This window comes from Maylandia zebra, linkage group LG1 (genome assembly GCF_041146795.1).
Source record: "Maylandia zebra isolate NMK-2024a linkage group LG1, Mzebra_GT3a, whole genome shotgun sequence".
Classification (NCBI taxonomy): domain Eukaryota; kingdom Metazoa; phylum Chordata; class Actinopteri; order Cichliformes; family Cichlidae; genus Maylandia; species Maylandia zebra.
The window spans coordinates 42,518,529-42,539,120 of record NC_135167.1 but is presented as its reverse complement, the minus strand read 5'-3'; the positions used below and the strand labels follow the sequence as shown (position 1 = coordinate 42,539,120).

Sequence of the window (20,592 nt, the reverse complement as noted above, 5' to 3'; positions counted from 1 at the left end):
CTAAGCTTCCCACTGCTCTAGAGACCGCCCGGCTACTAACTAACCACGTTTTTCGCCTCCATGGAATCCTCTCGGACATTGTGTCAGACAGAGGACTGCAGTTTACGTCACGTGTCTGGAAGGAGTTCTGCAGTGCCCTCGGAGCTCAGGTCAGTCTCTCCTCTGGTTTCCACCCACAGACCAATGGTCAAACGGAGCGTGCCAACCAGGAGCTCGAAGCAGCTCTCCGGTGCCTGGTGTCCACTAACCAGTCAACTTGGAGCGAGCAACTGTCATGGATTGAGTATGCTCATAACAGCCTTACCTCCTCTGCCACCGGTGTGTCCCCTTTTGAGGCGTCCCTGGGCTATCAACCGCCACTCTTCCCAGTTGTCGAGCACTTTGTTCCCTCTGTCCAACAGCATCTTCGGAGGTGTCGGCGCGCCTGGAGAGTGACTCGGGCTGCCCTTCTCCGCACAGTGGAACGCAACAAGCGCCTGGTGGATCGCCACCGGACCTGCTCCCACCTACCTACACACCTGGACAAAAGGTTTGGGTGTCTACCAGATTCATCCCACTCAGGTCTGAATCCAAGAAACTGTCTCCCACTTTCATCGGTCCCTTTGAAGTCGACTCTGTGATTAACCCTTTCTCTGTCCGTCTTAAACTGCCCCGGAATATGAAAATCCATAACACCTTTCACGTGTCGCAAGTGAAGCCTTGCCTCTCTAGTCCTCTGTGCCCTCCTTCCAGGCCCCCTCCACCCGCCCGGGTCATTGATGGCCACCCGGCTTTCACCATTTCGAGACTCATGGATGTCCGGCGCCGGGGGCGCAGCCTGCAGTGACTCATGGTTTGGGAGGGCTAGGGGATGGAGGAGCGTTCTTGGATCCCGCGGCCCTCCTGGATCGGAATATGGTGCGGGCGTTCTATGTGGCTCACCCTGACAAGCCTGGGGGTCGCCGGGAGGCTCCCGTCGGGGGAGGGGGGTACTGTCACGGCCAGGCGGATCAGCTGCACACTGATCAGCACGCTCTGTTTGTCTCTCTCTCCTCTTCTCTCTCGCCGGGGCGGGAGAGAATGCATGCGTTCTAGCAAATGTGGTATGCAGGGTAGCTTCAGCCACACAACTAATGCTGATCACAAACTGAATCTGAATGTATGGTATGAAAATGAAAATGATTGTCAAGAATCCATTTCTAAGAAAATGCTGCCAAGCTCCCAAATTATACAAGAAATGAACTGAAAATCAGGCAATCAGCAACAGGTTTGATGGAGTGATTAATCCAGATGGAATTATCGATTAAAATCATCTACAGTTGTGTTTTGTGGATGTTTCAGCCAGTGTTGTTGGGGATCTTGAGAAAATTGATGATGATCAGATGTTGATTCACATCCAGTAACATTATTAAAAATGTCTCATGGCAACATCTTCATTAGTCAGTATGAAAGTGGTGCCAAATACCGTGCTGTAGGTGTGATTGCTGTCAACGTGAATTATAATCTAACCAAATCTTTGTTTATCCTTTGCCAGCAGTTTCAGGGTTCCTTCAATGCACTGCTACCCCTGGAAGATGATTAGCATGGTCGCTTCTGTGTCTAGCTTCATGTTTCTCAGAATAGAATCACCAATAACCAGTATAACCACTGATGACAGTGTTTGCCTTGGCAGGTGTGCCACAGAGTGGGGTATTCCAGGGTCTTCTGTTTAGAGCTACACTTTCTCGGTCACCCAGCCAGGCTGATTTCCCCAATCTGCTGGGGAACAGCTAATGGTGGCTATGCCCACACGACTACAGGGGTCTAGCTAACTAAAGGCTATTCCAGAGCTACGTTTTTTGTACAGGTATCAATATTACTAAAGCAGGTTAAGGAACATCTAGACATTTGACACATCTAACAGGTAAATATGGGAAGGGTGAATAAAGAACCCAAGCTAGTAGTGATTCATTTAACAATTAAGCTAATAGCTATGCCAAGCTAGTTGTTATGTACAGGTTTATAATTAAACAAGCCTCACAGATTAACCTGCAGAAAAACACTAAAAACACTAACGTGCAGTGATCCGTATGGGTGACTACGTCATTTTTTTTAAACGTCTTTTTATAAGATGGAAATGTGTCAGTTGTTTGAAATAATCACATTTTAAATGCTTTTGTCATTTAATGTCAGTTAATACTTTACCTTTGTGCTAAATATTTTAAAACACTGTGTCAGATAAACTATGTGACTTTGACCATTTCAGGGTCTTGGGCCTTTGTTTCTATTCACTTGCCCCAGTTGTTAGTCAAGCTTCAACAATGCAGCGAAGTATGGAGAAAATGACGTAACACAGTGGTAGATTTGTGTAGCTGAACTGTTACATCATCTGCACCGAGTAAGCAAGAAAATCTGTAAAAGCCACAGGGCTGATTGTGAATCTAACACACACACACACACACACACACACACACACACACACACACACACACACACACACACACACACACACACACAGTCTCTGTGATCAACATTAAAATGCACTAAATCTGCATATAGCCAGCAAGCGACTCAACATGATACAAGCTGTGCCAGACAAAAGAGGGAGAGCTGGGCTCTGAATGGGCTCCAAGTGTGTGTGTGTGTGTGTGTGTGTGTGTTTTAAGTCAAAGAACTTGGGATTAGAGGTTAAGGGAGTAAAACATGGGAATCAAGGATGTGAGTAAAGGATGGAAGCAAAAGATGGGAAGAGTGGGTGTGGCACCAACCTCTGCAGCAGGCTGAACCCATGGTATCCAATCCAGTTGTCCCATCCCAAAGTCCACAGCTCAAGTGTCCCCCAGGAGTTGAAAACAGATAAATACACACCCGAAATCTGAGGCTGACTGACTGGCCAATCCTAGCTACCACTCATAGATGTAGCTGAGCGCTTAAGGTTGAGTAAGAAATGGTGTGAATGAAGGGGAAGAGGGAGGGCGTGGTGGGGAGGTAGCAGATGTCAACAGTGCTGAGGTTCTTTGTTAGTAATCCTGCTTCGCTGCCGTGTTTCATTTAGACCTTCACCGGGTCGCTGCTGTGCTCAGGCTGCTCACTGATGGGTGGCATCCATGAGAAGAGGTCAACAATTGCAGGATTACATCTTTAGATTAGATTAGATTTCTCTCTCTCTCCATTCATCTGCCTCTCAACCTCATTTTCCCCTGTTCTCTGTTGTATTTTTATTTATTTATTTTTTGGTTTGTTTGTTCATCTTTTCTCATTTTCTCTAAGGCCCGTTAATCCCTGAGCTATCTGCGCTCTGCACAAACTACTCTAAAGACCTGAGTCACTATCCAAGTGATGCTTAGTGCTCATTTCAGTTGTTGATTTAACCTCATAGCATTCACCCCGTCACCACAACTGTACAGGGTTTGGGTTTTGCTTTAACCAGAGAAACAGTTTCAGAAACTAAAACAAGCTACATTTTAAAAAAAATTTCAGCTTGGGTGTTCCAAACAGGCAAAAACTCGATCAAAGAAGAGACATTGCAGATTAAGATACGATTAAATATATGTTGAAGCTGTAAATGATTTGTGGTTGTTTGCTTCACTTGAAAAGTGAAAATGTCACTTTATCAGGTGTTAAACTGAAGCAGAGTCTGTTGCTTTCACCAATCTGCCGCTCCAGCGTGGCAACTAAGCAACAAAGGTAATAAATAGATAGAGAGATGGCAAGATGAAAAAAAAAACATGGAATTTGTTCAAAAAATACTTCTTATCATGTTTGAATGTTCGTGAAAAATTGTTCTCATCTTTCTCACCTCCCTCACACGTGAACGCACACACACACACACACACACACACACACACACACAGATGGAGAAATAATGCTATGCCTTTTACACTACATATCTCTATGAAGCCATTTTATGTAATTCCACCTTATCAAGCATTCCAGGCTAAGGATCGCTGCTATATTTGGGTTTGCACAAAGTGAAGGCTCACTCAGCTTTAATATTTTATGTGTGAAAGCACATCGACATTCACTTATGTTGGAATAAATCATTTCCAAAATCAATGTGACAGCAGCGGCTTATTGTGCTGTGACAGTGCATGTAAATATGAACAATACATTGTTTTCTGTTATAGTAAACTATTTGTACATGTCAGATCATGCTGGGGTCATCACTGGTCCAGCTTTTGAGTTTGTTATAGACTTTTGGTTTGAGTTAACTTATGTTCTGCTGCTGTTTCGGTTAATCTTGAGGTCCTTTTTTCCTTTGCCTCTCAGTTTTCATTATTTATTTTCGTACTTTTTGATTTCTTGTTTTATTATGTGAGTGCCCCTCTTGTGTCCTGTCTGTCCCAGTCTTGTCTCTGTGTTGTCCTTTGTCTCTCTGGTCATGCTCCCGTGTCTGTCTGGTCTCTCTGTGTCCTGTTTTGGTGGCTCTCTACGTTCCCTGTCTTGTCTAGTTAATATGTTTGTAGTCCTGTCCCTGTGTTTATCTCTCTGTGTTGTGTCCCTTTGTCTCCCAGTCTGTCCAGTCTCCATGTTTGTTTATCCCAGTTCCAGTCTGTAAAACGCGTGTTAGTCTGAGAGCTCTGGTTCTTCTTCCCAGTGGTGTGGTTAATTTGTGTTAGTGATGTCAACACAGTAACACACACTCCAGAGCAGTTCGTTTATGGTGTGAATCCGACCTCAACCCTAACCAATTATAGAGCTGCTTTTCTTCTAAATGTGGCGAGGTACTCTAGATGTGCAAAGGTCTGCACGAGCTAGCAGCTAGCCATGAAAACAACGTAATTTCTCGGTGCTCTCCAAAAGTCCAGGATACACCACCTGTGTTTACTTTTGTTGCTGTCAACCGAGACACATCTGGTCAGTGAGCGGGCTGAACATTCTCACATGGTTTGTAGTGACACATTGTGTCTCTGCTTCCCTTAGTCGCCCTCCTGCGTCTCCCTCTGTTCTTTGTTGTGTTGTCCCTCATGGTGTGTGTAGTCTCTGTCTGGTTGACCCTGCCCGGCTTTACCTGTTGTGTTTTGCTGCCTTTTTACCAGCAATAAAGCAGTGGTCTTTGGTTTTATAGTCTTTCTGCTGAGTCCTGCATTCCCGGTCCACTCCCTGCCTGTCACTGTCATGTCTTGGACTCTTGCCTCAAAAGGCGTTCAGTGTGAGGATTTTATCCAATACTAATGACTTAATATGCTCACTCCAGTAAATCATGAAATTTCCCCTTTTAAACTCCTGCAAACAAGCAGAGGCTGGTTACAGTCTTTTGTATCTTTTCAGATGTTTAAAGGGAAGCAGTTTTTCCTCTAAACCTCTTAGGCGGCTGGTGGGCCTTTGGAAGTCTTGTGACTCTAGACTGGCAAACTAAGACTACAGTTCTCAAGCTGCATGCACACTGGAACAGATTTTCTTGTCACACATTGCTTGAAAACTGACGGCTGGACATTTGAGGCTCTATTTGTCTACGTAACATTATAATGTATTCACTACAAGATTATATGTCAAACGGCAATATTCTTCCCTCTCATTAGTAGTCGCTTGTCTCAAGTTGAGAAAAGTTTATAGAATAGAATAGAATAGAATAGAGTAGAATACGCCTTTATTGTCATTGTACGTGTATAACGAAACTGTGGGTGCTCCACACCAACTGTGCTGGAATAAAATATAAATAGTAGACAGCAGGAATAAATAGCAAACATGAGAAATACAGTACTTTATATACAAAAATAAGAGAAAGTCACACAGAGTACAAAATAGTTGCAAAGTGACTGGAAGTAGTGCAAAGAAAAGACTTGGTCTGCATAGAGTCTGTGTGAGTGGAGTTACTCAGACCATGGCTCAGAGGTCAGAGGTGAGTGGGCAGGGGTGGGGCGTGGGGGGATAGTGTATGTTAACAGTTCTAATGGCCCAGGGGAAGAAGCTGTCTGTGAGTCTGGAGGTGTGGGGTCTGATTAACCTGAGGTTCTGAGCAGAGGGCAGCGGGTCAAACAGGTGGTGAGCGGGGTGCAAGTGGTCACGTATGAACGTCCTGGTTCTCCTGTGACACAAGGATTGGCCTCCAGGGGTGGCAGAGGGCAGCCAATGTGTTAAGTACCTTCTGTGTAGCCTTCCGGTTCTCAGTAGTGCCCCCTGCGTACCAAACACCCAGTCAGCAGGAGAGCACGCTCTCCACTGAGGAGCGGTAGAAGGCCAGCAGCAGCTTCCGGTCCAGGTTTTTCTACCTCAGGATACGGAGGAAGTGCCAATGCTGGGCCTTCTTTACCAGGGCGATGGTGTTGTGTGTCAAGGTGAAATCAATGGAGATGTGGGTGTCCAGAAACCTGAGGGTGGAGACAGATTCCACCCATTCTCCATTTATAATGAGAGGGGAGTGGACCTGTCTGTGTCTCCTGAAGTCCACAACGAGTTGTTTTGTTTTACGGACGTTCAGCGTCAGGTTATTTTCTGAGCACCAGCAGGACAAGTTCTCTACTATGCTGTCTCATCTCCATCAGAGATGAGCCCAACCACAGTGATGTCATCGACATACTTGATGATGACGTTAGTTGGGTGGGTTGGTGTACAGTCGTAGATGTACAGGGCATACAGAACAAGGGGCAGGCGGCAGGGGGGATGTTAAGGTGGTCCAGTTTGGTTGTGAAAAGTCTGGGATTCTGGTGCTGATTGCTGAGATGTAGTCCATGAAGAACCTCCTCACGCAGCTCTTCCTGTTCTCCAGGTGGTTAAGCGCTCTTACTATCCGCTCTTAGCACTTAATGACTACAGACACGAGGGTTATAGATTAATAGTCATTGACGCTGCCTATACCAGTCTTTTTGGGTATGGGAATGATGACAGAGGCTTTCAGACAGGTGAGAGCGGTGGCATGAGTCAGGGAGAGGTTGAACAGCCTGGTGAGGATCCCTGCCAGCTGTTCAAAGCAGGCTTTAACCACAGCTCCTGGGAGGCCGTCAGGGCCAGCAGCGCTCCTAGGGTTCACCGCTCTCATTGTTTTCACCAACTTCCCATCTCCAGCAGTTATTTAACATGTCGATGAGTGTGATTCATTTTCTGCGGTTTCTGGTCACCTCATTGCTACAAATCCTCTCCAGCGTGAACACAGCTTCAGGCTGTTACTCCCAGTGTTTTGTAGTAGGTTTGGTGAAGTCTACGTTTTACTGTGGCTATAATTTACCTATTTCTGCTTCTTTTGCAAAGGTTTATTTAAATATTTAACACAAACTCTACGTTTATGTTTGAGTTATTTTGAGTTATTAGTCTTTTGATTATTTACTTGTTTAGTTTTTTTTTGCATGATTTTTCATTTCACTATAATAAACTGTGATAGTACCATATTTGCTAATAAAATAAACTGGACACATCATCTTGACTTTGAATGTAAAGCTTATAATATTTGGATTAATATTAGCAATTTAAATCTGATACAGAAATGATGTCGTCTTTGTTTCTATAAAATTAAAAAAGCATGTTTGTTTGCATTCAGAGACAGCATGTGCTGTAGCGGATGGTTTATTACGAGGATGCTTTTAGTGGGATTTTCACTCACTCTTTGTGGGAGAAAACTGTAGGCATAGCATTTGGGTTTTAGATGTTGCTATTAACCAGCAGCTCTTTTGAGCTCCATTATTGGTCTAAATGCATCAGTTAGCTGAAGTACCGTACAAAGACAGCAAATCTGTAGCAATTACACCGCTATAGACACAGAGTAATGCCAGCAATGGAATTGATTTCAAAATCCTGCTCCTCACATACAAGTTCTTGAATAATCAGGCCCCATCTTATCTTAATGACCTTGTAGTACCATATCACCCTATTAGAGCACTTCGCTCTCGCTCTGCAGGCCTACTTGTTGTTCCTAGAGTATTTAAAAGTAGAATGGGAGGCAGAGCCTTCAGTTTTCAGGCCCCTCTTCTGTGGAACCAGCTTCCAGTTTGGATTCAGGAGACAGACACTATCTCTACTTTCAAGATTAGGCTTCAAACTTTGCTTTTTGCTAAAGCATATAGTTAGGGCTGGACCAGGTGACCCTGAATCCTCCCTTAGTTATGCTGCAATAGATGTAGGCTGCCGGGGATTCCCATGATGCATTTAGTTTTTCTTTCCAGTCACCTTTCTCACTCACTATGTATTAATAGACCTCTCTGCATCGAATCATATCTGTTATTAACCTCTGTCTCTCTTCCACAGCATGTCTTTATCCTGTCTTCCTTCTCTCACCCCAACCAATCACAGCAGATGGCCCCGCCCCTCCCTGAGCCTGGTTCTGCCGGAGGTTTCTTCCTGTTAAAAGGGAGTTTTTCCTTCCCACTGTTGCCAAACTGCTTGCTCATAGGGGGTCATATGATTGTTGGGTTTTTTGCTGTATGTATTATTGTAGTGTCTACCTTACAACCTTATGTTGTGATTTGGCGCTGTATAAATAATATTGAATTGAATCTTAGAATAGTAAATATATATAAAATAAAGAAATCTTACAAGCTAAAATAATCACAATCAGAGTAAAATAAAAGTTAAACCCATATACCGGGTTTATCAAATGCTAGCACACAGATTATTTAACACCTCTAAACTGACCAGATTTGATCCAGGAAAAGCTTCCCTGGACCAAAGTATTGATCCTTTGTGTTGGCTCAAACAGCCCTGGATTGTCCTGACATAAACGTACACTTTCATCCCTTTGGCAGTCATCTTGTAATCCAGTGGAAGGGATTATTGCAATAAGTCATTTAGGAGGATCTAACCAAATGTGAGGATTTGAAATGTATCCCAAGAGAGATTCGGGAATATGCACTTGGTGACTGAAGAAAAATAGATGCGGTTGGACTGAGGAGAAGAAAATATGCTTCTTTGTTACTCACCTATATCAGACTCTTTGTGGTTCTTGATGAGCTCAGCAAGCTCAAAGTTTCCAGCAATAATGGCAACCTGGTGAGAGAAACAGCCAAGCACAGACACGACAGAGAGTGAGTGTGAGACGGAGAAAAAGAAACACAAGAATTTACACGTGGATTTTTTTAAAACAAAAGTAGCCTTTTGTGAACTGCTCTGAGAAACAAATCGTGAAAATGAAGCAACTACATGACGATAAACTAACTGACATTTTGGTCCTTTGTGAAAAAAAGCAATGCAAATTAGCCATATGGTGTGATCTTAGGAGTAGGGGTGGGTTTTTATAATCGATTCATCGATTAAAATCGATTCTGGCTTGGATAACGTAAAATCGATTCATTAAAATCCTGAATCGATTTTTTAATATAAATTTATTTTGTCCGAAATGCCAGAATCTCTGGTGACATCTCACAAAATTTCAAGAACCACCAAACAGTAAATGAGAGCAGGTACAGGGATTCTGCACATAGACTTAAACACACAGCGCGACCCGCGGATCAGAATCAGTTAGATGTCGCCTTTCTCACAGTCGGGGCTGAAAGCCGACAGCTCGCTGATTCTGATCTGTCGGCGGGTCCGCGCTTTGTGTTCACGCCCTTTATGCGCTGATTCTAAAGCTGTTAGTTTGATCTCTCTCCAAACAATATTGACCGAACCAGCAGCAAAAGAAGATCCAAACGCTTCACATAAACATCGTCATGAATTCACTCTTTTACTGTTTTGCTTCCATTGCGATGCGCAGCTCTCTCTCTCTCCCTCTCTCCCTCCCACCCCCCCCCCCTCTCTCGAACAGTTTCGCTTTCTTCATTATTCGCTTGCTTGTTACACAAGTCTACTGTTGCTTACAGCGCTGTCGGCCGCTGTTTTTTCCCCTTTTACATTCTTCCGAAAAGAAAACCTCATTTCTGCTGTTCAATACTGAACAAATTGAAACTTTTTAAAATTATTCAAAATGCAAAATGCTTAGCCATGTCTCTAATAAAACCGCTGTAACGTCAGAGGTAATGTTCATTAATTAATGGTTTTCTTTCGTTTTTGATGTACTGCAGAATATTTTTATAAAATCCCAGGCCAGGAAAATCACCTTCATGTTTTTCTGTGTTTTATCTTCAGCTACTTTGACACAAAGGCATCTGCTGTGATGCTCACACCTTGGATAAAGTCTTGAGAGTGTCAGCTTCCTTTTTATAGATACAAAAATATGTAAATGTCCTGATCTGAATTATATCTCTGACTGTCAAAATTTCCCAGATTTAAATCGAATCGTGGATCGAATCGATTCGGGACCTTGTGAATCGGAATTGAATCGATTCTAGAAATCAGTGACGATACCCAGCCCTACTTAGGAGCTTTCTTATTGGTTAATGTTTTCTTTCCTTTCTTTTCCATTTGAAAGACAGATAAATAGTTCATTTATAAATATATATTCATTATCCTTCTTTTTACTCTCCAATAAATTATCAAGTAATAAATTACTTTATTAATGACTAAACATAAGAATGCTTTCTTTCACTCCTGGCCTTCCATGCAACATGAGGCTCTTACAGAATAATTCACAAGGGAACCACAAATGATTGTCTCTAAAAGCAAGAACACATAACAGAAGAAAATTACAAAAGTGCAAGCAGGAAAAAGCGTTAATCACAATAATGAGAGTCTTTTTTTCCCTTCAAATTGGTAAGATCAAGCTGGAGAAGCCTGGAATCTACTTACCTATTACACACATACACTGATCAGACATAACATTGTGTCCATTGAAAGGAAATAACACCGATTACCTGTTTATTATGTCACCTGTAAGTAGTTAGGGTACACACGGAGCAAGTGAAGAGCTGTTCCCAAAGTTGATGTGTTAGAAGGAGGAAAACTGGGCAAGTTTGAGTTTGAGATGGCTAGACGACTAGATCAGAAAAGTGCAGATCTGTGGAGTGGTCCCAGTCTGCAGTGGATAGCATCTATAAAAAGTGTTCCAAGGAAGGAACAATGGTGAACCAGTGGCAGGGTCAAGGCTTGCTGATGCATGTGGTGAGCAAAGGCTTCCTGTGTGGTCGGATAAAACAGATGAGCAACTGTGGCTCAAACTGCCTCAAAGTTAAAGCTCGTTCTGATAGAAAGGTATGAGAAATCACCGTGGATTGGGGCTGCATAGCCGCAGCGCGGTCGGGGTGCCCATGCGACCGCACTCCATTGCTGAAAGCACCAACAATGGGAGCATCACATGTGAGCATCAGGACTGGACCATGGGGCAATGGAAGAAGGTGGCCTACTCTGATGAACCACGTTTTCTTTTACATTTTTTGGCTGGCCAGATGCATGTGCGTCACTTACCTTGGGAACACCTGGCACCAGGATGCTCTGTTGGGAAATCTTGGGTCCTGCCATCTATGTGGACGTTACTTTGACACATAACATCTGCGTAAGCATTGTTGAAGACCATGTTGATCCTTTCACTGGAAAGGTATTCCCTGATGGCAGGATAATGTATCCTGCCACAAAGCAAAAATACTTTGGCGATGGTTTGAAGAGTACAGGGTGGGCCATTTATATGGATACACCGTAATAACATGGGAATGGTTGGTGATATTAAAGTCCTGTTTGTGGCACATTAGTATATGTGAGGGGGCAAACTCCTCAAGATGGGTGGTGACCATGGTGGCCATTTAGAAGTCGGCCATCTTGGATCCAACTTTTGTTTTTTCAATAGGAAGAGGGCCATGTGACACATCAAACTTATTGGTAATGTCACAAGAAAAACAATGGTGTGCTTGGTTTCAACGTAACTTTATTCTTTCATGAATTATTTACAAGTTTCTCTTTGTTCACAGCCACTGACATGTCGAAGAGGTTAACACGTGAGGAGCGGATGGAAATTGTGTTGATATCTGGTGAACGCAGTAACCGGGTCATTGCAGCAGATTTCAATGCAAGACACCCAACGAGACCACCCATCTCCCATGCTACAGTCAGCAAACTGCTTGCTAAGTTTCGTGAAACTGGTTCAGTGTTGGATTTGCCAAAATGTGGACGCAAGAAAACTGTCACTAATGAAGAAACATCAGTGGCTGTCCTAGCTTCATTCAGCAAGAGCCCACAGCGTAGCGCTCGCCGCATGTCACTGGAGAGTGGCATTAGTCGAACATCCCTTCAGCGGATATTAGCTACTCACAAATGGCACCCTTACAAACTCCAGCTACTGCAGCATCTCAACGAGGATGACCCAGATCGGCGCACAGAATTTGCAGAATGGGCAAAACACTTTTATGTGAATGGTGACGTTAACAAACAAAACCACCGCTATTGGTCTGACACTAACCCACATTGGATGGATCCCTCCAAGACTGTTGGAACAACAAAAGTGATGGTTTGGTGTGGTATATGGGGTACAACGATAGTGGGTCCATTCTTCATCAATGGAAACCTTAAGGCCACTGGATATTTGAAATTGCTACATGATGATGTGTTTCCCTCTTTATGCACTGAAGCTGGCACATTCCCTGAGTTTTTCCAGCAAGATGGTGCACCACCACATTATGGGTGCCAGGTCCAAGCATTCCTAGATGAACAGTTTCCTGGAAAGTGGATTGGTCGTCGTGGGCCAGTTAAATGGCCCCCAAGGTCTCCCGATCTGACCCCCTTAGACTTTTGTCTTTGGGGTCATCTGAAGGCAATTGTCTATGGTGTGAAGATACGAGATGTGCAGCACCTGAAACTATGGATACTGGATGCCTGTGCTGGCATTTCTCCTGCGGTGTTGCTATCAGTGTGTGAAGAGTGGGAGAAGAGGGTTGCATTGACAATCCATCACAATGGGCAGCACATTGAACACATTTTATAAGTGGTCAGAAACTTGTACCAAGCACACCATTGTTTTTCTTGTGACATTACCAATAACTTGTGTCACATGGCCCTCTTCCTATTGAAAAAACAAAAGTTGTATCCAAGATAGCCGACTTCTAAATGGCCACCATGGTCACCACCCATCTTGAGGAGTTTGCCCCCTCACATATACTAATGTGCCACAAACAGGACTTTAATATCACCAACCATTCCCATGTTATTACGGTGTATCCATATAAATGGCCCACCCTGTACAACAATGAGTTTGAGATGTTGACTTGACCTCCAAATTCCTCAGATCTCAATTTAATTGAGCATCAGATACCAGAGCACACCTTTAGTGGAGGTCTAGTGGAGTCCATGCCTCCACAAGTCGAGGCCGGTTTGGCAGAAAAAGGGGGACGAACAATATTAGGAAGGGGATCATAATATTATGTCTGATCAGTATACGTACATATTTCAAGTCAATATTCACTTAATACCTGTCCATAAGTCCCGTTTGTGGTTGTCTTGATGCATTTACTGTTAAAAATGGAAAGCTAAAGCTACAACTGAAATGAGACTTTTTTGAAATTTTATCATGTAAGGCACAAGCACTAGCTCCATGAGTTGTCATTTGTGGTGATGAGACATCCTGGCCATAACCCTATCTTATTTTGGGCGGGAAAAAACCAAAAAGGCTGACACCCAGTGTTAAAATATTGTGATTTTTAATTTTCTGACCATGTGAGAATTAGGTAGTTCTGTCAATCCGAAAACTTGACTGAAGCACTACTCTAAATCTTCAGCATTCCTACTTAAGGTGGCTCAGAGCTCGGAGGGTTAAAAGAAAAAAAACACCGATTGCACCATTACTCATGGAAACGGAAGGTAGAGTTTTGGAGAAGTGACGTGAACCACATATTGTAACATTTTTGTGTATTTATCTTAATTGCTTTAATGTTTAGATAATACAACAAACTGTCAAGCCCACAAATTAATATTGACCTTCATTCTTCAAACTGACAAATATGAAGTGTGATTGAAAGTTCTCAGAATTGATCCATAAAAATCAAACACCTTATCCAACTTACATTTGGCTGATCTTCAAGTCAGTTTCAGGCATCTGCACAGATATCGGTTTCTGTTCACACTGGTCTTCAGTAACTGTTCCTTACAAACTTTCTGACTTGCCCTCTTCAGTGAAAAATAGTCCTTCAGTTTAGTTGCTCTTTAGGTTGTACAATCTCTTTTTCTTCTTCTATTTTTTTTGGTTTTCCCCCTTTGTCTTCTTAGCTGAGAGCATTTGACTCCTGCATTTTTGTTCTAGATACACTTTCAGTGGCTCTGCGTACATAATGACTCATTATTCAAAATAAAAGCTGACAATTCTTGTTGTGCAAATGCCACTTACATACTTTCATTTAGACTGCCATCCTTCAAAAATAAATATTTCATTTGATAATAATTAATGTTCAGGTTCATAGTTGGGGTCCTAACTTACCTACAATACTGGAAAAGCTTTTCATTTCTTTTTAACTCTTATCTTGTCAACAAGTAATTAACTGGTGACCCGGTGGATGGCATAACATCATGGTGTCTTGCACTATTTTCTTCTAATGTCTTGCTCTTATTCTTTGTATATTACAGTCACTTCAATCGTTCAAATCAGTGGACTTCATTACACAGAAGTGTGATCTGTATGTGGCCACCAGAGGGCAGTAACGCGATTTCTTGCTGAGCTGGTTAAACAGGTTGTTACACTGTCAGTGACCCAGATCGTGCTGCCTGTTATCGTGCTGTTGCTTACAGTCAGCTCTGCAGGCACAGTGCTTGCTGAGTGCTACAGGTTTACAGTACAGCTGGAGTCAAGCTCACGGCAGTAAAAATAGTCAGATTCATTTTCCCGCTGCACATATGCACACACACACACACACACACACACACACACACACGCACATGCACACACACTTCATGAGAAGCCTAGAAGCATTATATAAGTGTGCCTCCTCTGATTCTGAGAACAAATATTCAGTAAAGAAGAGAAGAGTGAGCATGTGTATTATCAAAGCATTGCTGGCTTAAGTAGTAAACTGTGCTCCTTTTTTGTTCTTTATATATATATGAATCAAAAAAGAGCATTTTTGAGACACACTTAGGAATTTCAAAAGGAAATCTTTTACACCACTTTGACTCCTTTTCACATTTCTGTTATCAACCTGCATTCAGATACAAAAGGGAAAAATGCTTGCTTTTAAATAAGATGTGAGTCACTGAATGTAAATTTAGGCTCATATTTTTGGTAACAAATGTGATGTTTCCTGTTAAGGAGATGGGGGAGGGGGTGCTGAATGCTGGCTGGATTGCCCACTCATTCTGAGGATCTCCCAGAGCGCATGCCACAAACTGTGACAAATCTATCAAAGCCTGTTCTTGAGGAGAAACTGTTGGATGGGAAGAGATGAGGCAAAGAAAAGAGATGAAGACGTCATTTCAACTATGACCTAGAATGAGGTAGCCAAACCTAATGTATTTGTAAGATGTTTGAAGCACTGAGACATGTACTGCCCATCAGCAATGTAATAATAGGATAAAATATGTCCCCCCTAAAACCTCTGTCTTATTGGTTTTTCTTTATCAATAAATGATCAGCTGTTTGGAACAGCATATGTTCCTTGTTTCCATTTAGGCTTTTAGGTAATTTCAAGGTCAAAAGATCTTTTAGCATCTAGGTTAAAATGTGAGGTTAGAATCACTTATTGACAGCTTTGAAAGTCTAGAGTGACATTAATGTTTCTGACCTGATTCCCACTGTAATATAGTCATACAGTCCCATCACCTGTATTTACACATTTACACCTCTGCTAATTACTATTTAAATTCTGGTTTGCTAATGGAATCAAGTGGCTCTGGGAATAATTTATTTTCATTTATTCAGCTACACTGAGAGTTAAACATACAATACACACTTCTTTCAGCATCTTCAAATAAGACACTTTACTCAGCATTTCGTTTCCAACACAAATTTTCCTCCAGAATCTCAAATTAATAGCTTTTAATTGATACTTTGATACTTAATACCTAAGCCCAGCTTATATAATCAGTGGAAAAAGGGCAGCAATCGCCCAAAGAGTCCAAAGCTCACCAGAACATAGTTGCTTTTGACCAGCAATACTAACCAAGCTATTGCTGCACATGGACCAAAAAGCTACTATAAATGGGCCTGAACAAAACTACAAACAAAGGCAGAAAACAACAAAGACTAAACTAACAAAACATAAGCTGGGAAAAGGCTAAAAAACAAGTACAAAGAAACTAACTAAGAAACGAGCTCTGAAAAAACACCCAAATGACGTGGAGGTAAAGGAGTGTCATTAGGAGGGGTTGATCTGTATGAACACAAACGGTCAACTTATTTCTGGAGGTATGGATGCTCGTGCTCCTCAACATTTCCTGAAAAACATATTAAACAAAAATGATAAATTGCTTCAAGCTCACGTTCATGTGTGAACACTCAAGTCAGGCTCTCTGAGCCAATGAGTCATGGCTCTGGGAGACACGAAGACAAACACTTTTTGCACCTCTTGCATCCTTGCATGTTGTGCAATAAACTGCACTGGGAATCTTCAGACGTGACCTTGTTTTATGTCATCGGCAGTTATAGGAGCTTGTAGTTCTTTGTTCTCCGCTGATACTGGTCAGAGGTAGTCACAATGACTTCTGTGTGTCCAAGATGTAACAGTGGTACCCAGTCACCATCACACTGTTGCATTTCATTTGCTGGTTTCCACTGAGTAGGATAACAAATTCACTTTTCAAAAGCTATTTTTCAAAAACAAACGCAAAAGATTTTCTTGGATTCTAGAAAATATTTAATGTCTATAACATAGCAACAGCACTGTAACATATAAACAGCTAAATGTGTTATGAATAACGTTGAGATCACACAAACATGATTTCTGAAATGTTGCTAAAGTTGATGTTTTCCCTTTTCCCAACTGCACCTGAGCTTGTGTTTGTTGGCTCAGTGACCTTAGCTCCTTTTTGCTTCCAGCGTGGAAAGTGAAAGTCTCCAAACTAAATGGGCGCTCATTCACTTCACAGGTACAGGTCCAGCATTTTACAACACACCAGCTCAACATTTTGATAAGTTTCCAAATATTCACAATTTACCTTCAGACCCCAAAGCAACATCTGCCTTCCATTATCAAGCTGAACTTGAACAACAACCCCATAATGCATTGCGTTGGTGATGGCATGACCCTGAGCTTTACTGGGGATTTATTTATTTATTTTTTGTTTTTACTGTTGATTTATGCTTTAGTGGGAATTCTATTGAAGCAAAATCTATCTACATCGTAACCTGATGGATCTACGCGCCAGTATTCTGAATGTCCTGTTCAGTAATGCCAATTCCTCCTGTGCATTTCTGCCATTTTGCCACAGTTTTTGAATTGATGAGTGACAGAATGGCAATCATCCTCTTCATATAAGGAATGATAATCACGGCATCAATATAAGGACCCACAAATGTCAGTAAAGTCCTGGAAGTAGATCATCATCATCTGTCGCGAAGGATACATCTGGCACAAAGTGGGCCTTTAAAACCCAAACAGGAGATATAGAGGAGGTGTAAACAATTGTTTAGCATTGTTTATACTGTAAATGCTATTTATGTTACAGGCTACATTTCGAGTGGCTCTGTACTGTTTATTTTAGACCCTTGGAGAAACCCAGAGTTAAGGAAGCTACATATTTGGAATGGGATTAGCAAAAGCTAGTCTAAAATGGAGCTTACAGAATCCAACAGAAGACAGTTTCAAGTTTAACTGTGATCACAAACCAGGTACCAAACAAGCTACATGGAGTCACAATTTATCTCTCATTATCATTCTACCACCCACTATCACCACCACTACTGCCATCACCACCATCACCACCCCCACATCGATTCTTTTCCTGTTCTCCCATGGTTGTCATGGAGACAAATGGTTGTGTATAACACAGAAGTAACCGGGGTGGGGGTGGGAAGGATGTGGAGCCACTTAAAGCCGAGTGGAAATCAAGGCAACGGGTCGACCAGACCAAAAGAAAGAGATGGTGGAAGGACACCAGAAAAGGAAAATCAATCAAAACAATCACTGAAACACAAAAGTCCAAACAGGAAGGAGAAAGGATTCGATCTACACTGCCCTTCAATTTTAAATTTAGTCATTCCCCAGCACTGAGTAATTTGAGGGCCCAAACTTTTCTTTATACGTTTACATTTTGCCTTCATTTTCTTCCCATAGAGTTAGTTTAAATAGACTCAAAGTGAAATGTCAAAAATATGACCTAATAAAGTGAAATTAATTAGTGCAGTGTTTTAATTGATCCAAAATAAATTAAAGGTCTCTAAAAATGACAATATTATTCAGGAACTACTTTAACAAATTTCCTTTTTTCTTTCGATAAGTCAGTCTGTCCTATAGGTTAGCCTATTGACCGCAGACTGATCACTGATATCTGGGCCAAGACGTCCACTTTCATTCATCATTCATTGATTACAGATGGAGTAAAAAAGATCAGATCCACATGGTCTTCAGATGCAATTTGGTGAATGTGACTCCTCGTTTTAGCTGCATGCAATTAAAGCCTGCTAGAATGTGACTGATCAATAGAACGTATAATGCTAAGACAGATGCATTGATGTTTGCATCCAACTCCATCCAGACTAATAGTAACAATATGTTGTTAATGTTAGTCTGCTTGTAGTAAAACGTTATTGGACTTCACATATTTTTACTTTCAACATACTAAAGCCTGGTTTTAAATAGTTTCACCCCTCAGGACGCCTCTCACAGTTTTCCATGGTGGCTTGCTTTTAGAAAACCCATCTAGAAAGCTGTTGGCCATATGTAGGCACGCCTGCCCGGGGTTTGCCCTGTCCACACAGCCCCACAGTTCATCCACACCTATCCATCGTGTGCTAACACAGGCATGTTTGCACATTATTTATAATAATTAAAGACCATACAGGGAAGTATGACTATTGTGGAGAAGATGAAACCCCAGAAGATACTTCAGTGTAGTGTCAGAAATATGAGGCTGAGAGAAGGTGATCTATTCGAACCTGAAGTAGGAAGGATTTTTATTGATTTACAGCAAAAGAATTCAGGAAGTGAAAGATATCAGGCCATCGTCCATTTCAAGATTAATTTGTTGGATAGGAGCTGACTCTTTTTCCTTTCAGGACAAATGGCTACACAGTGCAGCAGGTTACATGTTATCCAAACCTACCTGGCCCTGTGTGAAAAGTACTTGTCTCCTAAACCTAATAAATGATTGGGCCAGCCTTGGCAGCTAAAACCGCAATCAAGCGTTCAAGAGAACTGGCATTGAGTCTTGTTGTGGAGGAATTTTGGCCCACTCTTCTTGCAGAATTGTTTTAATTCAGCCACATTGCAGGGTTTTCAAACACAAACGGCCTGTTGAAGGAAATGCCAAAGCATTTCAATCTGATTTGAGTCTGGACTTTGATGAGGCCGCTCCAAAAGGCTCATTTGTTTTGTCTTTTTGAGCCATTCAGACGTGGACTTGCTGGTGTGTTTACAATCAATGTTCTGCTACATAACACAAGTGATCTTAAGCTTCAGGGCACAAAGTGATGGCCCGACATTCACCTTCAGGATTCAGGAGAGCAGTTTTTCAGGTGACCATTAATTATGGACCCAGAAGCATCAAAGCGGTTTATGATGCTCATAAATGACCTTTACTGAAGCAAGTGAGACCTCCGGATTTTTAGATGTTGGCCTGAGTTCTTTCATCACTCCTGGGAAAGTTCACTATAATATTTGTGGATGATGGCTCTCACTGTTGTTTACTGGATTAGAAAAGCAGCTTCTATTTAAGTGATTTTGTGATTTAACATATGTGACAGTTATGAGGCCTGAAACTGAACTTAGCTTTCCAGAAAGTTTGGTTAATGACAATTAATTCATGATTTAACAAGGGACAATTAGATTTTCATGGACATGTTTGGATTGCCTCCCTCCCTTAATAAATGAAATAATCATTTAAGACGTGCATTTTGCATTTACAAACAAACTATCTTTGATGATCTGATACTAATATGGAGAAAAAGACTAAGAAATCATGAAGGAGGCAAATACGTTAAACACAGCACTATAGTAACCCTGTGTGATTAAGAGCATGGCTAATGAGAGGAGCTGTCTTTCTTTCTTTTCTTTTCTTTTCTTCGAGTGGTGTGGTTATACAATAAGGGGCACATTTGTCCCCACACTGTGGGGCTAGCTCATGAGTCCTCTGTGAGCCTGGGGGAGGCCTGGGTGGGGCCCCAGCAGTGTGGCCCACATCTGGGCCCCTCTCTGCTTAGTGTGAGGAGACCAAACTACAGGCTACCTCACTGAGGCCCACTGTGGGCTGTGTGGGTCTGTCTGCCATTCCCCCACATGGGTTGGGTTCCACAGGGACATGCTTCAGGGGTAAATTTAAATGCACTGGGCATCATCTTAGCTGGTTTTGGGCAAGAAAACAACTTGTTAAGATTTACTCGACCATCATGGCTTTAATTTAAAATACATCGTTTTACAACCTGTGCCATCTGCAACATGCTTCTTTATTATTTTACTGGCTACACCTACAGTAACAACATTATAGCAGAGGGCTGTGGATGTGTGCAAAATGTTGCTAAAGGGGTCAAATATAAGATTTAGGGGTGTTTAGAAAGTATGACTACAGATGATAAAACCATGTAGTTCAGCAGGATTAGATAAGCTTCACATAAAACAGGGACAATAGCTAGACTGGCTTTAGTCAGTGTTGCTGTTAGTTCAGCTAACTAACACATTAAATCCATATTCAAACATAAGGTACACATGAAACACAGCTCATGGTGGTTAAAAGGATAAAATGGTTTACTTAGCCTGAGAGCTGCAG

The 20,592-nt window shown here is 42.0% G+C and overlaps 1 protein-coding gene across 4 annotated transcripts in view; it reads right to left on the bottom strand.

Annotated features, from left to right (window-relative positions):
• The window catches only part of shank2b (SH3 and multiple ankyrin repeat domains 2b), a 312,524-nt gene that overhangs the window by 133,838 nt on the left and 158,094 nt on the right, over nucleotides 1-20,592 (bottom strand). For all 4 annotated transcript variants that reach the window (XM_076886830.1, XM_076886835.1, XM_076886831.1 and 1 more), the window contains exon 10: nucleotides 8,808-8,874. In XM_076886830.1, coding sequence (XP_076742945.1) covers nucleotides 8,808-8,874 — 67 coding nt within the window. The remainder of the gene's footprint in view (nucleotides 1-8,807; nucleotides 8,875-20,592) is intronic.